The 20,456-nt window shown below is 31.3% G+C and overlaps 1 protein-coding gene across 1 annotated transcript in view; it reads left to right on the forward strand.

Moving 5' to 3' along the window:
* LOC139503703 (dual specificity calcium/calmodulin-dependent 3',5'-cyclic nucleotide phosphodiesterase 1A-like) overlaps positions 1-8,571 on the forward strand; it is a 133,301-nt gene extending 124,730 nt beyond the window's left edge. Inside the window, exons 9-15 of the mRNA XM_071293552.1 lie at positions 1,116-1,216; positions 2,092-2,217; positions 3,145-3,246; positions 4,791-4,993; positions 5,884-6,102; positions 7,710-7,790; positions 8,353-8,571. Of these exons, the coding sequence (XP_071149653.1) occupies positions 1,116-1,216; positions 2,092-2,217; positions 3,145-3,246; positions 4,791-4,993; positions 5,884-6,102; positions 7,710-7,790; positions 8,353-8,495 (975 nt within the window). The 3' untranslated portion in view covers positions 8,496-8,571. The remainder of the gene's footprint in view (positions 1-1,115; positions 1,217-2,091; positions 2,218-3,144; positions 3,247-4,790; positions 4,994-5,883; positions 6,103-7,709; positions 7,791-8,352) is intronic.
* Positions 8,572-20,456: the final 11,885 nt, after the last annotated feature.

Genomic DNA, 20,456 nt, shown 5'->3' on the forward strand with positions numbered 1-20,456 from the left:
CCTTCCATCCTTCCATACAACAGTATGTATGTCCGTTTGTGAATAAATTTCCGTCGCATCTTTCTCAGAAACTAAATAACAAGGATTTCTGAAATTTGGTTTTATGTATATATAAAATAAGTTAGTTATACTGTGTGATGCGTTTTTAGATCCATCACACAACAACTTCCTAAACACTTTTACACATGACATCCAAGTTGAACTTTTTGTCACATTTTTCTCAGGAACTACATCACAAGGAGATCTGAAATTTGGTTTCAGGGTTCTTAAAAATCAGCTATACAGTGTGGTGTGTTTTCAGATTCATCACTTGACCCTTTCCTCCATTGACATTCTTTTTTTTGAATACTTGATTTGCATAGGATTTTTCGATAAAATGCAAAAAATATGCTTTAAAGTATAAACAAATTGCAAAAAACAAATATTTCATCAAATAAATTCAGGTCAGATATTCTAATGAATATCCTTTTCATATTGGATACAAATTTATTAAGTCTGAAGCAGACACTTAGTAGTCAAAGTATTTCAACTGAGGTACTACACAGGTGTCAAAAGGCATCATTATTGAGTAAAGGGGGTGGCGTCAGAAGGCGTCACTATGGAGGAAAGGGTTAACAACTTCCTGTTTACTGAACACGTACATATGTTTATACTATTAAGATTATCCACTTGCCACAGGGGTATCATCTGTGAACTAATGTCACAGCTTCACTTCTTTAGGACCATTTTTTTTCTGTAGTATTGGTCCAAAATTCTTTATTCTGTAAACCCAAACCATTTGAAATATAAGAGAGCAACAACACAACAGAAACACAACATTAAAATGTAACACACAAAGAAACGAACTATAATAAATGTATAACAATGGCCATTTTCCTGACTTGTTACAGAACATTTTAAGAAAGAAAAATGGTGGGTTGAATCTGGTTTTATGGCATGCCAAACCTAGCCTGCAATACAATCTATTTCAGTTATTTATAAAATATGTGAAAATTAACCCCATTTAGACCCTTATATAAAATGTAAGTTACCAAACACATTGTGGATGAAGAAAACCGAAGTCTGAGCAAATGCACTGTATGTTTAAAATTAACATTAACAAATTATTTTTGTAGCATTGGTTGACAGATATAGAAATTTTTGCTACCATTATTGCTGCTTTGATACATGATTATGAACACACAGGAACTACAAATAACTTTCATATAATGACAGGGTAAGGATTCATTAATGTTCACAAATACCAAGGTTATAGAATGTTTACATATACCAAGGTTATCAGAATGTTCCCAGATACCAAGGTTATAAAATGTTCACAGATACCAAGGTTATATAATGTTCACAGATACCAAGGTTATCAGAATGTTCACAGATACCAAGGTTATAGAATGTTCACAGATACCAAGGTTATAGAATGTTCACAGATACCAAGGTTATCAGAATGTTCACAGATACCAAGGTTATCAGAATGTTCACAGATACCAAGGTTATAGAATGTTCACAGATACCAAGGTTATCAGAATGTTCACAGATACCAAGGTTATCAGAATGTTCACTGGTAGACATAAAGATTATTTAAACTAAGAGCCTCACCCGCAAAGTGGAAAGGGATTAAAATAAGTTTGCAAAAACTTGTTTCCCAATCCACTATAAATAAATATGTTTAAACTAAGAGCAAAAGTAATTTAAAAAAAAAATTAAGAACCTTATAGAAAAGACAACAAAAAAAACCAAGAACAGTCACCAATGTTGTTAGTCAGAAGGACAGCAATATTTCATAAGAATAAGGAGATGTGGTATGATAGAGAATGAGAGAACTATGTAAGCAATTAAAGGCAACCGTACAGCCTTCAACAATGAGAAAAAAAACATGTTGTGTGGTCGGCTGTAAAAGGCCCCTACAAGTAACAATTTAGAAAACTAATTGCCTATTTTATGAATGTTGTCTATTCTTTCATAATCTAATAACTTTTTAGAATTATGTTAAGTGTTGCTAAATCATAATAAATAATTTAAAATCTTTTTTTTTTTCTTTCCATAAATTGAACAAATTAGCCAGATTTTAAATTATTATAAAAATCTGCATTTCAGGTCCGAAGTAGCTCTGTTGTACAATGACAGAGCTGTATTAGAAAACTACCATATCAGTGCCTCATTCCGAATGATGAAAAACGATGACAGCAATATACTTAGTAATCTCAGCAGAGAGGAATTTAAGTAAGTTTTTGGTGGCTAATTGTAACTGTTGAATAATACGCCCTTGGATAAGGAATTTTATGGAAAACTGCACTGATGGGGAAATCAAAGCTTTCATCTCTTGTAGGATATTTATGAAAAAAGTTTTAAAAAAAATAAATATATATATATTAGAGTTATTGCCCTTGGACATGTAAAATATATGTATCTGGGGGTAGCATTGGATGGTGTTCTTGAATTGTCATGCATTTTGTTTCTTGTACAGTTTCAATTTACAACCAGTCAGCTTGCAAATGACAATGTATACTTTAGCATGTTTTGTTTAACATATATGATGTGAACTAAAAATAAAATCTTTCCGAGTTATCTCCCTTTCTACAAATTTGTAAAAATTTTCCATTACAGTTTAGGAAAGGGAAAGAAATGAATAATAATAGTTCTTTAGTGACTTAAATGTCACCAAGGATTACATGCTGCAAAAACTATGAGGTTAATTGAAACTCAATAGAAAAAAATATGTTATCCTTGTAAACAAAAGAGGGGGGGGGGGGGGGGGGGGGGGGGGAGATACCAGAGGGACAGTCAAACTCATAGATCGAAAATTATTTGACAATGCCATAGCTAAAAAATAAAAAGACAAACAGACAAACAAGAGTACAGTAATGGATTATATGGGTGTAAAATATTGAATGGTAATGCATTGTTGATACAGATTTTTATATACCTTTCTTTAAGAATACCATAATTCAGCCTTCACGCTTCAACTTTTGAGTCCACAAGCCAGAAGCTCAATTATTTGAAAATTTTAATTAGATAATGTTTGCTTGTAGAGAAGAATTTTAAATTCTGAAAACAATTTTACAAGCCAATGCCGTAGGACTTGTGGTTAGCTTGAAGACTGCGGCATATATTGAGAATCGTACTAATTTTCTGTCTGTTTATTTCCAGAGAGTTCCGTAACCTGGTGATAGATATGGTTCTCGCTACAGATATGTCTTTCCATTTTCAACAAATTAAAAATTTGAAGGGTTTGCTGAGTATGCCAGAAAGGTACGCTATCTTGAAAGTTCTGTCATACCTTTATTTTTTCTGTTAAATTCGTCACTATATTTGAAGAACATATTATTTGAATAAGAATTTTTTTCGGATCTGATACATTTAACAATTGAAACATCTATGAAATTGAAGAAAATTACAAACTATGAGACGCAGGACTCAACAAAACCTATTGTTGGGAACCAACTGTCACTAAAAATTATGTATACTCAGATTCTATTTCCTTTTTTGGGTACAAATTTTAGTAACACACATTTATGTCTTATGTAATCCTTGTGCATGTCTGATATATTATTTTAGTAGAATTGTCCAAACATGCATATTCTTAAATGAAAATAATAGTTCCCCATAAGAGTGTGTATATGTACAAAATATATATTTATGTGTGTTTTAATGCATAAGACCCATTGGTTGCCTTCGGCTGTTGTTTGCTCTATGGTCGGGTGGTTGTCGCTTTGACATATTCACCATTTCCTTTCTCAATTTTATTATAGGTTGCACTTTGTAAATGCTGCTTCTCAAAACACGCCTCTTTTGGGGAGATCTTGAATATTCATAGAAAATTAATTTTGTTTACATACTGGTTCTCAGTTATGCTCTCTGTGTTCCATCTCACAGAGACATAACTTGGGAATGTTACCAGTAAATAGACATGTGCATATTGTTTACATTGAAATCTGTGGTAACCTTTCATTCGAGGTAGGGGTAGTTAAGAAAATTAGTGTTAGTTTAAACTCTGAGAAGTTCACGGCATATAAACGTTAAAAATATGCCGCACAGCCCTATATTTTGACCTTTTAAAAAAAATTGTGGTGCATATGGACTTTTAATTTTAGGATAAGATTTTTTTCAAAACTTCATAGTAAAAGTGGTACAGTTTTAGCCGTAAAAGGAGTTCCTATAGGAAATTGCATTGTCAATATTTACAGAAATGCAACCTAAAGGGACAGGTGACAGGGATGTAACAAAATGTTTACATGAAAAAGAACATTTTATTGATTGTATTATTTATTCTAATATGACGTGCTTCATTCCGTTTGTGAAGAAACCCATGCTCTAAATCCAATAAACTTAAAACACTTCCAACCTCTTAAATGGTGCACATGTTGTTACTTATTCATTTATGATGACTGTAACGTGTTACAATTTGAAATTGACATATTTGACCTAGATACGACAACCGTTCATGCTGGCTGTTCAAACTTCTCCCTCTGAAAAGTCATTGCCAGTAGTTTGCTTGTTTACAAACTAAAAAAGGAGGTTCATGAGCCTACAGAAACGCTCCGCACTTATACACATCAGACATAGATATTACCTTAATTGTCCTAATAAGAATCGAAATAATTGATGCAAGCTATACTATATTTTTTAATTAAAAACTATAGTTTTCCAAAAGGAAAATCCTGTTGGACAATTTTTACTGTATCACATGGGCCCTAATTTAGTCAGTGATTACTGCGAGACATTTTTTAAAGAGATTGCATGGCCTTAGAATGTTGAAAGATTTTTCTTATGTTAATATTTCATTTGAACTTCAGCATTGACAAGGCTAAAGCTTTATCCATGGTGCTACATTGTGCAGATATAGGTCATCCTGCAAAAGAATGGAATTTGCATTACAAGTGGACAAATCAATTACTGGAAGAATTCTTTAGACAAGGAGATAGGGAAAAAGAGTTAGGACTGCCATTCTCTCCGTTGTGTGATAGAAGTGGTGTGCTTGTAGCAGAGTCACAAATAGGTAAGGACAGGCAATCAGACCAAGAAAGGCATGTAGCTGGAATCACATATATCATGTAAGGTGGTACATAACACTACAGGGAGATAACTCAATCTATTGTTAAAAAATTATTTAGCCTCTCAATGATCAAAATTAGTGTTTACCAAATTGCTATGTATCCCAAAAAAAATTTCAAACAAAGTGTGTGGTTCAATTTTTTTTGAAATTTTTATTTTTTTGTGAAATGTTCAAAGTAAATATTTTGTCAAAATTGTAGGAAAACTAAAAAGACAAATTGATTTTGGTGAATGTGTTAGGTACCACCTTAAGGACTGGGATTGAATCAAAACCTGTTATTCACGCTCATAAATTTGTGTGAACAAATTTCATGAAGATGGCATTACATATTCATTCCAGTGTAGACTTCGCAGTGCAATTTATCCTGCAAAATGGGTTCATTTAAGTAAAAAGGTCAATGTATTTGAAATTTTACAAGAATGTGAGTTTCTTGCTAATTCTATTTTTGATATCTGCTGATGATATATTTATTGTCAGAAATTATTAAAAGAGACACAAATTGACAATGAAGCCCTACAGCAGCAAAGTTGCAAGTTGCTATTTTAACTCAATATCAAAACACAAGTATTGTATTGATAAAAATAACTGTAATTATTGTTGATCATCTCAACAAGATTGATTTTCTCACTTGACCAATGGTAATCTGTTTATCACTATAATATTTTACAATTACATAACATAACATTGTTTATTTCATTGGCAATGGACACATGCGCCCTTAGTTTCTAGCGATAATTTTTCATATCACTCTACTGTGCTGAAAAAGGAAACTATCAGTCAGTATAAAATTCAAAGGAAAATTTCATAAAATAGTGATGTTTCTTTTTTTACAGGTTTCATTGACTTCATCGTTGATCCAAGTTTTCAGGTCATGTCAGAAATGTTGGAAAAGATTGTCTCCAATTTATTGAAAGAACAAAGAAGTGGTTCTGCAACGTCAATCAATGAAGATCCGGCATATGACGTAAAGAAAGACAAAAGTACGAGTACAACAAGCTTACACTCTTCAAGTGGATCATCGCGTTCATCAACTCCTAAACTTCTTGGTTCAGGTAAAGGAGCAGGTTACTACGACCTAAAACCCAGATTTATTGGTCCCTACCTTTAGTATAGATTTTTTTTTACCCCTGCTTGATAAGTTTAAACATAAATAATCTGAGGCGTCAGTAACCTGAAAACCTGGACTATGTTTCAAGAACCATGATTTAAATATCAATATAAAAAAAAAATGTATATGTAAAAAAAGAAGATGTGGTATGATTGCCAATGCGACAACTCTCCCCAAGAGACCAAATGACACAGAAATTTACAACTATAGGTCACTGTATGGTCTTCAACCATGAACAAAGCCCATGCTGCAAAGTCAGTTATAAAAGTAGTATGTTTGCCAATATGACAACTATCCACCAGAGTTAAAATGAAGAGGAAGTAAGCAGTTGTAGGCCATCAAACAGCCTCCAACAATGAGAAAACCTGTACTGTTTATTGTTGTCTATGAAAAAGCACAGATATGAAAAATATGTAACAATTCAAATGACGATTAGAAAAGGCGTAATTTATTACCAAACATTTTACAGAAAAAAAAGATCATCAACATAAACCAAGGACGTCCACTTAACTGCAGGCTCCTGATATGGGACCGGCATATAAAGAATGTGACAAGGATAAACATGCTTGTGATTGCTCAAACCTTCCTTTACCTGGTGCAGTGGTGTAACAGCACATCATAAGAACAAATTATAAAACTAGTTGCAAGAGGTTTAATTCAAAAGATCTATACGATGGACAAAAACAACTAACATAAAAACAATAGAGAAACGCACAAAAAAGTAGTACTTTGCCAATTTTGCAACTTAAATAGATAAATCATGAATAACCAGAGTATAAATAAATAATATACAGTAGACTCAATTATTTTCATGGATTGATGAAGAACAGCATTTTCGTAGATATTTAATTTTGTGGTTTCCCAAAAGTCTGCATATAATCATACAGCATATTTGTAATTCTTTGAACATTTAAATTCGTGGTTTCCTTATACCAACAAAATTCACGAAAATCGGTATCCAACAAATAATAATGAATTCACAGTAGATTAAATCAAACAACCACAACAGATTTAGATTATAGTTTCAGGGGAGATATTTAATAAAGTGATTATGAAGTTTGAGCAACCTGTTTTGCTATCTAACAAGCATAGGCCTTAGAAATTGTAGTTTAAATTCTGAACAGATAGAAATTTTACAAGAATTGCCTGTTGGGTCTATCACCAAGCTTGATGACTGCTTATGATATTGCAAGATCACCAAAAAATGAACACAGAATTTAATTATTTATTAATAATAATATTTTTTACTGTAAATTCAGAAATTATTGCGTGCATTTATTATTGCGATTTTGTCATTTTACACTTGAATGCGATTTTAATTTTTACGATTTTGAGAAAAGTCATGCTTAAGTCAGTTCAAATATTACAAAATGCGAGTTTTAATTATTGCGTTTACAACTCAGTCGCATTATTCGCAATAATAAAAACCTCGCAATAATTTCTGAATTTACAGTATTTGAAAATCATTATTACTTGTATAAACTGTAATGATTTTTTTAAATATGCAAACATCAGATATTGAAATAAATATGTGTTTATTTTATTTTTCAGATGGAAAGTTTGAATTCCTAAAGCCCTGGCTTGATCATTTGGTGAAGAATAAACAGATATGGAAAGAAAGGGCAGCAAAAGGTATTTTTTTTTAACAGTTTCTATATATGCTCATCCCTGTTAACTGAACAATCAACAAGCAGTATATTCTGACATTGTGCAACCAAAATAGTATTTTTGCAACATGCCTAGATGGGATGGTTAGATACAGATCTACCTAAAACACAACACTGAATAAAAAAAATTAAACTCCTTCAAACAGCTTTAAATTACAGCAATACAGGAAATACTTTTAAAATTTGCTGATTGTATATTTCAAGGTACCTAGAAATAATTTAATTTTGGATGTAACACGTCTTCTGATTGGCTGACATTATTTTGTTACGAGCCCATAGACATGATTTAGTCATGTGACTGTGACGTCATCAACGTTTTTTCATGGTTTACTATGGTTAAAAATGGAATTTAAATTATAAGAAATGAAAAAAATTTGGTGCACACTGAATAACGCGCGTAGCGGGTTATTTAACAGTGTGCACCACATTTTTTATGTTATTTCTTCATAGACAGAAAAAATATTACAGTCATTCCTTAAATAAAAAATATATATATATTAAAAAGTAATATCTTATATCTTTGACAGATGCAGAAGAGAGAAAGAAAAAAGAGGCAAAAGGAGAGAATACAAATAACAATAACTCAGACACTTCTAGTAAAACGAGTGATGTTAAAACAAATGATTCTCAGGCTAATTCTCCCATACCACTCAATCCTAGCGGAAAATAAACAATTCAGGATCGTAAAACCATAGCTTTGTCACATGATCATTGTATTCATCAAATAAAAAAAATCAGCCATTTTGTTTTCTGTCATCTGCTGTCAATCTGATTGGATGATCTCACTAGTATCTGCCATCTTTAACCTGGTGAACTTTTGACCTTGAAGTACTTAAAAATTTGAATCATGTGTAGAGAGTTCGTCACAACACTGTGAATCTCACCTTGTTGGATTTTATCTGTGATTTAACCGTTGTTATGATTTTATTTATACACATCTCATACAGCTTTGTTTGAATATACATGTTTGTCAAGGTCAAATAGGTCAATAATTGTGGTTATTTAAATAACTTTGGCGTATTTTGGTGGGAGGGAGGGATTTTCTAATGATTCAGGTTTATTTACTAATTCTTTGAACTTCTGGGGTCTTTATAAATAAACAATCTTTTGTTGATATATATATATAAAAATAAAAAATAATATCATTAAAAAAATATAACAAAATCCTGGGCAAGTGAGGATGATGTTTTATTAGCAGGAACCACACATTTTTTAGTGTTTGTTAATTCTAACAGTTTTTGGATGTTTCTGCACTGTTTGTTTTTTCCTGTGCCATATGGTCGTTACAATTTAAAATGTCAGCCATGGGAGGAATTGTTGAATGGAATTTTAAATCCATTAGATGCTAAGATCTGATTTCTTCTTGTAATAAGATAAGAATTTGATATGAAAAAAGATAAAAACTGTTTTTACAAAAAGTGGTACAAGTTGCTAGATTTATAGTTTTAATTTAGATTCAGACTTCAATTAATGATAAGGTGATCTGGGAGGTTGCCTTTTTTAATAGGAGTTAGTCGCGATCTGGGGTTGAAGTCATAAAACTTTGCTCAGTGCTCATAGCACAAAAATCATGCTTGAAACATGAAATCAAACATTTTGATTGGTTGATTTTGGAGTATGAGTACAAAAAACTGACTTGAAAGTTTTATGACTTCAAGGCCAGGAACAGATCTAAGTGAAAATAAGGAAGAATGTCTCTAAAACTCTATACAGCACTGAGTTTCATGCATTTGGACCTAAAAATATATTAAAATTGGAACTTCCTTGCACTACTGCAAAATTTTAAACTGTCAATAGCAGCTACATTTATATTTTGTATAAGTAAAATCACCACTTTGTTAAAGCTGTTAAGTCATAGTGTTCTTTTTTGTTATTTTTCCTTTTTTCTGGTAGACCAAAAATATCAACTTCAATCATATTGACGACTTAAAGTAAATCAGAATAAAAGCAACACAAATTATTTTACAAACAAAACCATTTAAAAGAAATATCACAGAATATATTTGACTAGATAATTCTGGGAAATAATAAGACTGAAAACAGTAATGTTAGTATACAGATCTGAAAAGTGACTTTTAATGGCAGTATATGAAGGGCTGGTTGTAATAGGGAAGTGCAACATTAATTTAAGGGCATACGATACAGTTACAGGGAAGGTAATGACGTTGCTAACGTAATTTGTTATTTTCGCGACGTCAAACTGTGACATATCGGGAAAAGATGCATTTTTTGACTGATTTTTATCCTTCAAACTGATTTAATTTGAAAACGAGTTCATGGACCCCCATTTTATAAAACGGCATTTTGTTTCATTTTGCAGGGAGATTATGTGACCCAAATTTTATAAAACTGTAAATAGAGGATTTTTTTTAATTTTGATATTCATGCAGCAAAAAATGACGTATTTTCCTCAATTCATGAACATTTCATATATATGAGTTATTTCTGAATAAAAAATGCATAACGTTTTCGGATACTTATAAAATACAGAAATTACCGATTATTTAACAAAAAAACAATTTGTGTTTATCTTTTATAACAAAAAAGTTATGTCTTTCTTTCGAAAAAGAAATTACGGCCACAAATCTGAATTTTAAGCAAATATACCAAAATTCGACCTTATTTTACTCAAAAAGTAGCACATGAAGGTATATTTTTTATTACATATTTGATTTAATCAGGTAAAAAATAGCCTTTATGCAAATTTTCACGAACTTGTAAATACAGGGTCAAAACTGTATCGTATGCCCTTAAGCCTTAAATTGTTAATGTATTGTTTTAATTTGTTCACATCATACTTAGGTATAGTTCTGTGGCCTTGCAATAGAAAAACTCCAAACTGCATCTTTCTATTAGATTGATCTTATATAATGGTTTAATGTTTTGAATATTTTCAAGGTTTATTATGGGAAAACTATGTACAATAGTCTTTTCACATAGAGATAATGAACAATAATTTAATTTTAGATGTAACACGTCTTCTGATTGGCTGACGTTATTTTGTTATGAGCCCATAGATATAATTTAGTCATGTGACCATGACGTCATCAACCCTTTTTTCATGGTTTTCTACTGTTTAAAATGGAATTTAGAATTAAATTATAAGAAATGAGTAATATTTTTTCTGTCTATTCGAAATAACATAAAAAATGTGGTGCACACTGTTAAATAACCCGCTACGCGCGTTATTCAGTGTGCACCACATTTTTTATGTTATTTCTTCATAGACAGAAAAAATATTACAGTCATTCCTTAAATGTCTCAAAACTATATTAAGCAGCAGAACTTTACCTTTATCATATATTTAACTAATAATTGTTAAGTTTTTTAATAAGAAAATATATATGCAAACATTTTATTATACAGAAATGAGATACTTGTTATTAGATGCCAGAATATGTACTTGCTCCTCCTGAATTTTAAGTATAAACCTTTTGAACCAAGATTGTTTTCCTAGCTGGTTCTAACCCACCAGGACAATACGCCCACAATTCAAAAAAAATTTGGTATTTAGTTAGATATTGATTTTATATTCATTAATTCAGATTGAGAAATAAAATTTATATAAAAGGTTATTATTGTAAACTTCCCCAAAAAGATCATCAATTTTTAATCTTAGGAATTGTGGGTATAAATTCCAAAAGCAGAGGCCGATTTAGTGGAGGTTTGAGAAAAAATTTTAGTTCATTATATAGGGATCACTGAAGTGTGATGGGAGTGGGCCCCTTTTAGGCAGCTAGTGGGCCCCTAATTATGAAAAATTCTAGACCCGCCACTGAAAAGCATACCAATGGTGTATTTCAATTATTATTGCAAGTTATTCACCCACATTATCCCTTTTTCACATAATTTGTAATTTATTGATTGTATCATCAATTCCCCCCCTCCCCCTTTTTCCCTCCTCTACATCGCAAGGCAAGTATCTCATTATCTGTTGCCTCACAATCATCTGCAACGGTGTGTTTTGTGAGAACTCAATCAAAAATATTGTTTTGTACATAAAGGTAAGATTTGTATATATAAATATATATACAGATTTGTTATACATAATGTACAGTTGTTATAAACATTTCAAACATTTATTTTAACTAGAAATAGAATTAGTCTGATTAAAGTTATATTGAAGATTGCTTTTGAATGTTGATATGAAATGTGAAATCTGAGGGATTCTAAATAAATTAATTTTTCATTAGTTTTTCAACCTTTTTTTTTATTTATTTTGACAGTTCTTTTGGTTATAATGTGTAATTGAAAGATCATCTGTCTTTTTTATAAATTTTATCTCAATTATTTATTTATTTTTGTAACTTTAGATTTTGCACTACATTCAAGCGTTTAGCATACTATTTACTTATCTAATTATTGGCATATTAATTTATTATTGGGACATAGATGCTGTATATAATTATATTTAGAGTTTTTAGACCATGAAAAAAAATTATATTTAGTTTAATAATTACAGATAAATTTTACAAATAATTTATATATAGAATGAATTATATCTTTATATTGTTTTGTTTGATTTTTCCCCAGATTTTCAATTTACATTTTTACATAAAAAAAGAGAAGTAATTTAAAATATAATTTCGAATCAGATTAATATTTAACATTATATACCACAATTTTTTAATCTCATTATAGTCTTTCGGAGCATGTGATGTATGTTGTAGGCACAAAACCATTTAGTTACAACCTTTTTTTTTTCATTTATAGTTGTCTCCCTTTTATAACAACAATTTGCCATAATGATAGTGTATTTGATATTATCTGACTTCCACCTAGCCATGGAAACACTTTTAAATATATAGTATTTTTGTTGAGGAACTTTCCTTGATTGTAATGGGCATTTGATATTTTTTAATTTATGCACGTCATATATAGTAACATTTGAAATGATTCAAATTGACTTCCAATTGTTATAATATGCTATATTAATTGAATTATTAATTGGGGAAGTCAATAACTTAATATTTAACCCTTTCCTCCAAGGATGTTTACATACTTGATAAGCATAGGATTTTTCAATAAAATGTTATTACTTCATTGAGAAAAAAAAAAATTTCATAAAAAGAAATTAAATCAAATATTCTTATGAATATCCTTTTCATATGGATACAAATTTTATTTAGTCAGATGCAGACATTTTGTAGTCAAAGCGTTTCAACTGAGGTACTACACAGGCGTCAAAAGGCGTCATTATGGAGGAAAGGGTTAAAGGAAAATATGATAATGAAATATTTTTCAAAATACTAGTTTCTAGGATTGATGTAAGTAAAATCTATAGATTTATATTAACCCAAATTACCCAATAGGATATGAAAATCAGAAAAGACACATATATATATATGTTTATATGATAACCGACTTGTAACCATTTCTGTCAGTTTTTATTTTATCAAGAAGAATGATGTTTTAGTTATCCTAATTCCAAGACTTAAGTGTTTTGATAAAACCAAATAGATCTGTTTTTATTTATATTACCCACATTTTTAAAGAATGGTTCAGCTATTTAAATTTTTTACACCTTAATTGTGATGTTAAGATAATTGTTTTAAGTGATTATTTATGTACACACATTATTAAAACTTCGTTAGAATATAAATAATTAATCTGTAAATAAAAACATGATTCATTAAATTAAAGATATTAAAATATGAATTCTTGTTTTGTTTTTATCTGTTGAGTGATCTATACAAACATACAAACAAACACATATTATATTAGAGTCTCATCTCTGTCTAATATTTGATGTATTACAGGCTATTTTATAAAAGAGCCACTCTAAAAAGAGTTATAAGAGTCTGTAAAACACACATTGAAATTCTCTATATTACATACATAACATCTATATGTTAGCGTAGTATTAAAAAGCAATTCATAGTAATCATAATCAGAAGATAAAGAAAACATTATATAGAGTTATAACAAGTACAAAAATACACTTTCCCTTAAAATGTACTTCCTGTAAGATTTTGGCTGTGAAAAAAAACAAAAATGATTCATCACTACACAAATTTTTTAAACTACTTTCTACATTACATACATTGTTAAAAAAGATCACTCACAAATTTGCATACCGGTATTCTGGGCATTCGAATAGCACATGTTTTTCATCTTCAATTACATCTATAATAACATTCAAAAGCCAGTGCTGCAGTATTGGGTGATTTCTATTATACAGTGTACAAGTCTTTTTGTGCCAATTGCTATTATTTATACATAATAGCGTGCAATTGTAAAACAGTTATACATTTGCCTTGTAGCAACTTCCAGTTTGTCAATTGATCTAAATTTTACAACACTATTTGTACAAGGAAAATGTTTGTAGAGAAACAGGTCAACACCTTGCAAGGTTCAAAGATTTGAAACATTGAAAATTTAGATATATGAAAAACAACTATGACTTCAAACAAGGACGTATATGTTAGTTATACGTCCTTGCTTCAAATTAGAACTGATGAGCAGCTTACATCTTTTGGAAAATCGTACCAACATGGTAGAAATTTAGTGAAACAGTAGACGTTCAATGGCATAAAGTGGAAGAAATGTTTAAAATGACCAGTGAAAATGTTTTGGGGTTGTAAATAGTTCAAAAGTACCAGGATTATAATTTAGTACGCCAGACGCACGTTTCGTATACATAAGACTCACCAGTGACGCTCATATCAAAATAGCTATAAAGCCAAACAAGTACAAAGTTGAAGAGCATTTAGGATCCCAAATTCCAAAAAGTTATGCCAAATACAGCTAAGGTAAATTGTTTCTGGGACAAGAAAATCGTTAGTTTTTCGAAGTTTTGTAAACAGGAAATTTATAAAAATGACCATATAATTGATATATATTGATATATAACCTTAAGGATATTCTGTCCATATAAGATCACCAACAAAATTCTCCATGAAACAACTGTATCCAACAACATGGATACTCTACTAATGTAACAAAAAGGATACGGATTGGGCATGTTCTCCAAACACCAGCTGAGGACTAGACAAGAGTTGCGATAAGTTGGACACTAGAGTGGAAAGGGAAAAAAGGATACCACAAAACAACTTTAAGAAGAACAGTTAAAGCTAATATGAACGACCACGGAATCGGAATGATTTTAATTTTGATCAACCTTTTTAATTGCGATTAGAACATCTTATATGTATAAGCACAACAGGTTAGTAGAAATGTTAAGAAATATTTTTCCTTTTTTTCACTTTCTGATTTTAATTTTATCGCTTTTTTAATTCAATTTTTACTTTGCATTTGAGTCAAATACATGCATATACATTAAATATAATCTGTTCTGTCCAAAATTTACATATTTTTCGTTTTACATATACTATACATAAAACAACGACAAAAGGGACGATTTTACGTCTCCTATAATTTCCCCTTTATCGGACAGTAATAATCCGGACATCCTGGCATTTAAATTTTTCAATGGGTGATGGAGATAGGATTCCTCTAGATTTTTCATCTATTTGAAGGTGATAACTGATTATTTATATTGTTTATTATTTTTTAACCAGAGGATATAGTATGATAAAAATCAAAATGGAGATATTATATAGTGTCTTTAAAAATATTAAGTGGGTAAAATTACTAGATTCAACTGGTGTCAATATATATCAATTATATTAATTTGCATTGAAGTCTATGGAAAATCAAGAGGATTCTTATCCGCATCACCTCTCAACATTGTTTATATAACACAAATTCTAATCATTGATTGGTCAGTAACATATTGTGATGTCACTGCAGATCTGAGAATTGTCACCATCCTACAGTGTTAATATATTACAAAAACGCGTTCTCTTGGAAAGTGACTGTAGTGAAGTTCTGAATTTCAATGAACGTAATATATGTATTACTGGTAAATCAGAAAGTCAGGAATATCGTTATCACAAATAACTCCAACCTTAACTTAATTCTTCCATATATAAACATCATATGATGGAAGTTTGGCTGTACACTTTACTGAGCCGAGTATTTGAAACACGATCGGTAATTATCGATCGTTTAAACAAACTCATTATAAAATGTTATCAATTCAAAAGTGACCAAAGGTACATGTACCAGGCTTATAATTTGAGTACAACTGACGCGCGTTTCTTCTACATAAGACTCATCAGTGACGCTCAGATCTAAATAGTTAGAAAGCCAAACAAGTATAAAGTTGAGGAGCATTGTTACACGATGATGACTGCTGAACCCATATTTTGACTATTTTATTTATTATGTCTGTTTAGTTCACGCATCATTGTAAATATAACGGAATATGATGAGACTGTCATCCAAGTGAGAGGTTTGGCGCTTTAAAATCAGGTTTAATCCACCATTTTCTACATTTGAAAATGCCTGTACCAAGTCAGGAATATGACAGTTCTTGTCCATTCGTTTTTGATGTGTTTTGTCATTTGATTTTGGCATGTGATTATGGACTTTCCCATTAGATTTTCCTCTGAGTTCGGTATTTTTGTGATTTTACTTTTTGAGAACCCAAAATTCCACATTGTATTTAGATCTATGAATATTGTTTTAATTAGTTTAAATATGGATTTTGTTATCAGTAGAATAAATAGTATTGCTATATATATGGACATTAATGGTTATACAATATTTCGATACCTGTATTTTGGCACTGCACATATCCTGTTTTTCACTGAAATTTATAATGATTTCTTGACACTATATCCATGATATCCATTGAATGAGTCCTGATTGATATGTAAGTTTTAGATACTTCATTTTTTATGATTTTTTATTGTCTTTAAACTACCTGTAAGTAACTGCTACCACTGTCAAATCTGTACTTAGTGTCTTTTTTGTTGTGGTTATGAAATTACCTGCCACGTCCGGTCAGTGTGTTTTGTCAGTTGTTTTCTGCTTTGTATTGATCTGTTGAGGTAAGGCTTTTTCAACTGCTATAAATAAATTGTTCTTACGTTGTACTGTTACACCAAAGTCCTAGGTCAGGAGAAATGTTTTTCAGCTGCAAACTAATTTAGCCCCGCCACAAGCTGTATTTGCCTGCCCCAAGTCAGGAGCCTGTGATTCTGTAGTTGTCATTTGTTGCTGTTGATCACGTTTTTTTCGTTGATTGTTTTGTATACATATATAAATCAGGCCGTTAATTTCACTCGTTTGAATTGTCCTTTAGGGGCCTTTCAAAGGCGACGTTGCTGTATGGGTTTGAATTGCTCATTGTAGATAAACTCATCAGGACTAAATTTTGTATATACGTCAAACGCGCGTTTCGTCTACAAAAGGCTCAACAGTAACGCTCGAATCCAAAATAGTTAAAAAGGCCAAATAAAGTACGAAGTTGAAGAGCATTGAGGACCAAAATAAAAGGTCGTATGGTAACCTATGGTTTTTAACTTCTACATCTTCCTCTTTGATGGCAAACATACTACATCTTATCTTTATACTCCTTTGATGACGAGAGAGAAGGTGAAAGTAAAGCATAACCATTGAACTCAGAATGATGAACACAAATTTTCAACATAGACCGATGGTGAATATATACAATGTATATCTTCTATTGTTGTTTGAGGCATTAAAACAAAAACCTCCATGGGAGAAAATCTCTACTTAACAACGAAGGGGTAGCATAAAAAAGAGAACACTGACGCAATGAGGGTAATTTGAAATCTTATTTTAATTACAATCTTCCACAAGAGTTTGGGACTTCGAATCACATTGTATCAGAAAGAATAGATAATGTTCTAACACTTTCTCTTATTTCTCTTGGAGCTGCTCTGTCGTTTTCTAAAGATTCGCCATCTTGGATATCACTTAATGAAGAAGTTCCATTTAGTCTGCTACTGATCTTTCTCGAAAAGAAAATTGGCTCAGATTTTCTTGGTGGGGCAGATTTCGGTGGTTGAATATTACTGTATGAAAAATCCAAATCATTTGCCGTTCCTCCGATAGATAGATTTGCGGGTCGACATTTTCTATTTACATTTTTTGAGAGAATAGAATTGTTACTCGACTTTGACGCCTTACGAACCGAGTTCCTGGACTGTTTGATCGTATTTGGTGATCCCTTTGTTGTACTTTTACAAATAGAGCGTCTCACCTCTTTAATTGAACTCTGAGAACATTTCGATGAGACCACTGAACGTTTTATTGATTTTGAGGACTTTGTGACTGATACTCTAGTGCATGAATTATTTGACACTTTGTTTGGCGAGATTATACTTGAACATGAACTCATATCAGAGTATTCTGAGACGCTTTCCAGATTCATATTGTTAAGCTGTATTTTTTTATGCTTTTCAATTGTTTCAACAAATTTTGATGGTGAACTACACTCAATGTCACTATTTCTATTACTTTCTTGCATATACAAAATGTTTTCATCTACTGGAAATTTGAAATGAGAAGTGTTCCCTTCAAATAATGTTTTGTGGTTTCTAGAACGACAAGTTTTCCGAGTCCTGCAGCAGTCATCCGGTGCATTGGTAGAAATGCGTTTTCTTTTCTCTTCTAAGCGAATCTTTGAACGACTTATAACCGATTCCAACCGTCTTTCATCTTGAAAAGTACAGTGGTGGTGAATTGATTTCTTTTGCACGGCGGAAACAAAATCGTCATGAAGGAAAACATCGTCTTCATGTTCACTTCCGCACCCGACAGACGTTTCTTCATTTAGTGTATACAAGTTACTATTTTCTTGACCATGTTGACATCTTGGTGATTTTTTTCTGACTTCTCGCGACATTTTTGGAGTCCTCAACACGGCATTTGTCGTTGAAGTTCTAAGATATCTATCCATAAATACTAACACACGCCTTCTTTTGTCTGTTTGGAGTATGCCCTCACCGGCTGCATGAAAAATACACATCAAAGAATTCAAATACAATAAACTTATGTTGAATGTTCTATTTGTTATGTTAAAACTACGGTAAATTTTCATTGTGCTAGCTGGTATTATTGCAATCAGGAAGAAGCATATGAGAGTGATAACAGATTTCCATATGTTTGCCCCTCGCGTTCGATTTTCTGTTACATTGGTTGCTGTAGCTACTCCACGGTCCATCGGTGTCACTCTATTCGGAATAAAAAAAATTGAGGCATTTCTTGATCGCGGAGGAACTGGACTATTTTGACTTTGTAAATTTTGTGCATTGTATTGTTGAATCCTGGTGATGGAGGCAGAGGAAATACGGAATATTTTAGCATATAAAGTAGTAACAATTATTGACGGAAGAACATACATCAACACTGAACTACCTATGTTTATATAATCCATACCATAGTGACGGATATCAAAGCAGTAAAGTAGGTCAACAGTCTCGGTTTCATTTCGCTTTATCATATCCGTTGTAGTGATTCGTACCAAAAGTTTAACAGTTGCTGTTATAAAAGGTATCATGATAAAGGCAACAGCTACGTTACAATAAAACATTTTGGTGATAAGGACATCCGCGTTTCCCTGGCACATAGCCATACGATATCGGATTACAGCCACTACTGTTATACCTATTGGGAAAGCATCCAGGAACAGTGACTGGAGCGTATCTAAAAAAATATACTAATCTATTAAAACGTAAGAAACAGGTTATAATTAAATGGCTGATGAAAATGTAAGAAAGACAATGAAACATAATTAAAAAAAGAAATACGCATACATACAGATATGTATACAAGTAACGAAATAAAACAGCACAAGCAATTAAGCAAGCAAAAAAAAAGACATCAAAATATGAATAAAATGAAAAATGAAATTGTTTTTATCAGTCTTTTCCTATGTTACTCTTTTGATCATACACACGTAGATTATAGTTAAACATAAACTTAAACTATATTTGCTAATCTCAAACATTTGGTTTTGAGCGTTTCTGATGAAGGCAAATCCAGTTAGGCGTCTCGGTAGCACACAATTTATCAAGTATTATTTTAATTGTATATAAATATATCAACGAATGTCAATAAATGTCGTTATTAGAAAGTACTAGAAAATGTTTAGCATGTCTTTATTGACATTTTGTTTGCGAGCAGCTTAAAACAGTTTAAAACATAATAAAACTGTTGTCTTACATTTTGCCATTTGTGTAATTTCGAATTTGGTACAATTTTATTGGCTAACATTTCGATAAAAATTTGCTTAAATAAATATGAGCTCCCGTAAATTATAATTGAAAAAAATAACTAATAGGGCCCAGACGAAAGAGCTTGACAGAACAAACCCGAAAACTAGCTTTGACCTATAAATCGCTTATTAATACTTTTCATCAAAAAAAAGAAAAACACAAAAAAATGATATGTCTTTGTATGGCCTTCAACAGTGAGTAAAACCCATATCACAAGATCCCGATAATTCAAATAAGAAAACTGACGGAAAGATTTGTGTCTAAAATAATGAACGAATAAACAAAAAGGACATTTGAATGAGTTTTCGTTTGGTGGAAATATCATAAAATCAACGTTTATACAACTAAATCGAATCAAAGTCACCTAAACAGCAATATGAAAATAAAGACTAGTATTTTAATTCTGTAGAAAAAAGTATAATTGTCGAAAAATTATTTATAAAAGTGTATTATTAAAATTGCAAGATATTGAAGTGCCAACGATCCTCTAATCTTCAATCTGATACCAGGGTAAAATTAAAGGTCTTTCGTCATCCCGA

This window comes from Mytilus edulis, chromosome 14, assembly GCF_963676685.1.
Source record: "Mytilus edulis chromosome 14, xbMytEdul2.2, whole genome shotgun sequence".
Lineage (NCBI taxonomy): Eukaryota > Metazoa > Mollusca > Bivalvia > Mytilida > Mytilidae > Mytilus > Mytilus edulis.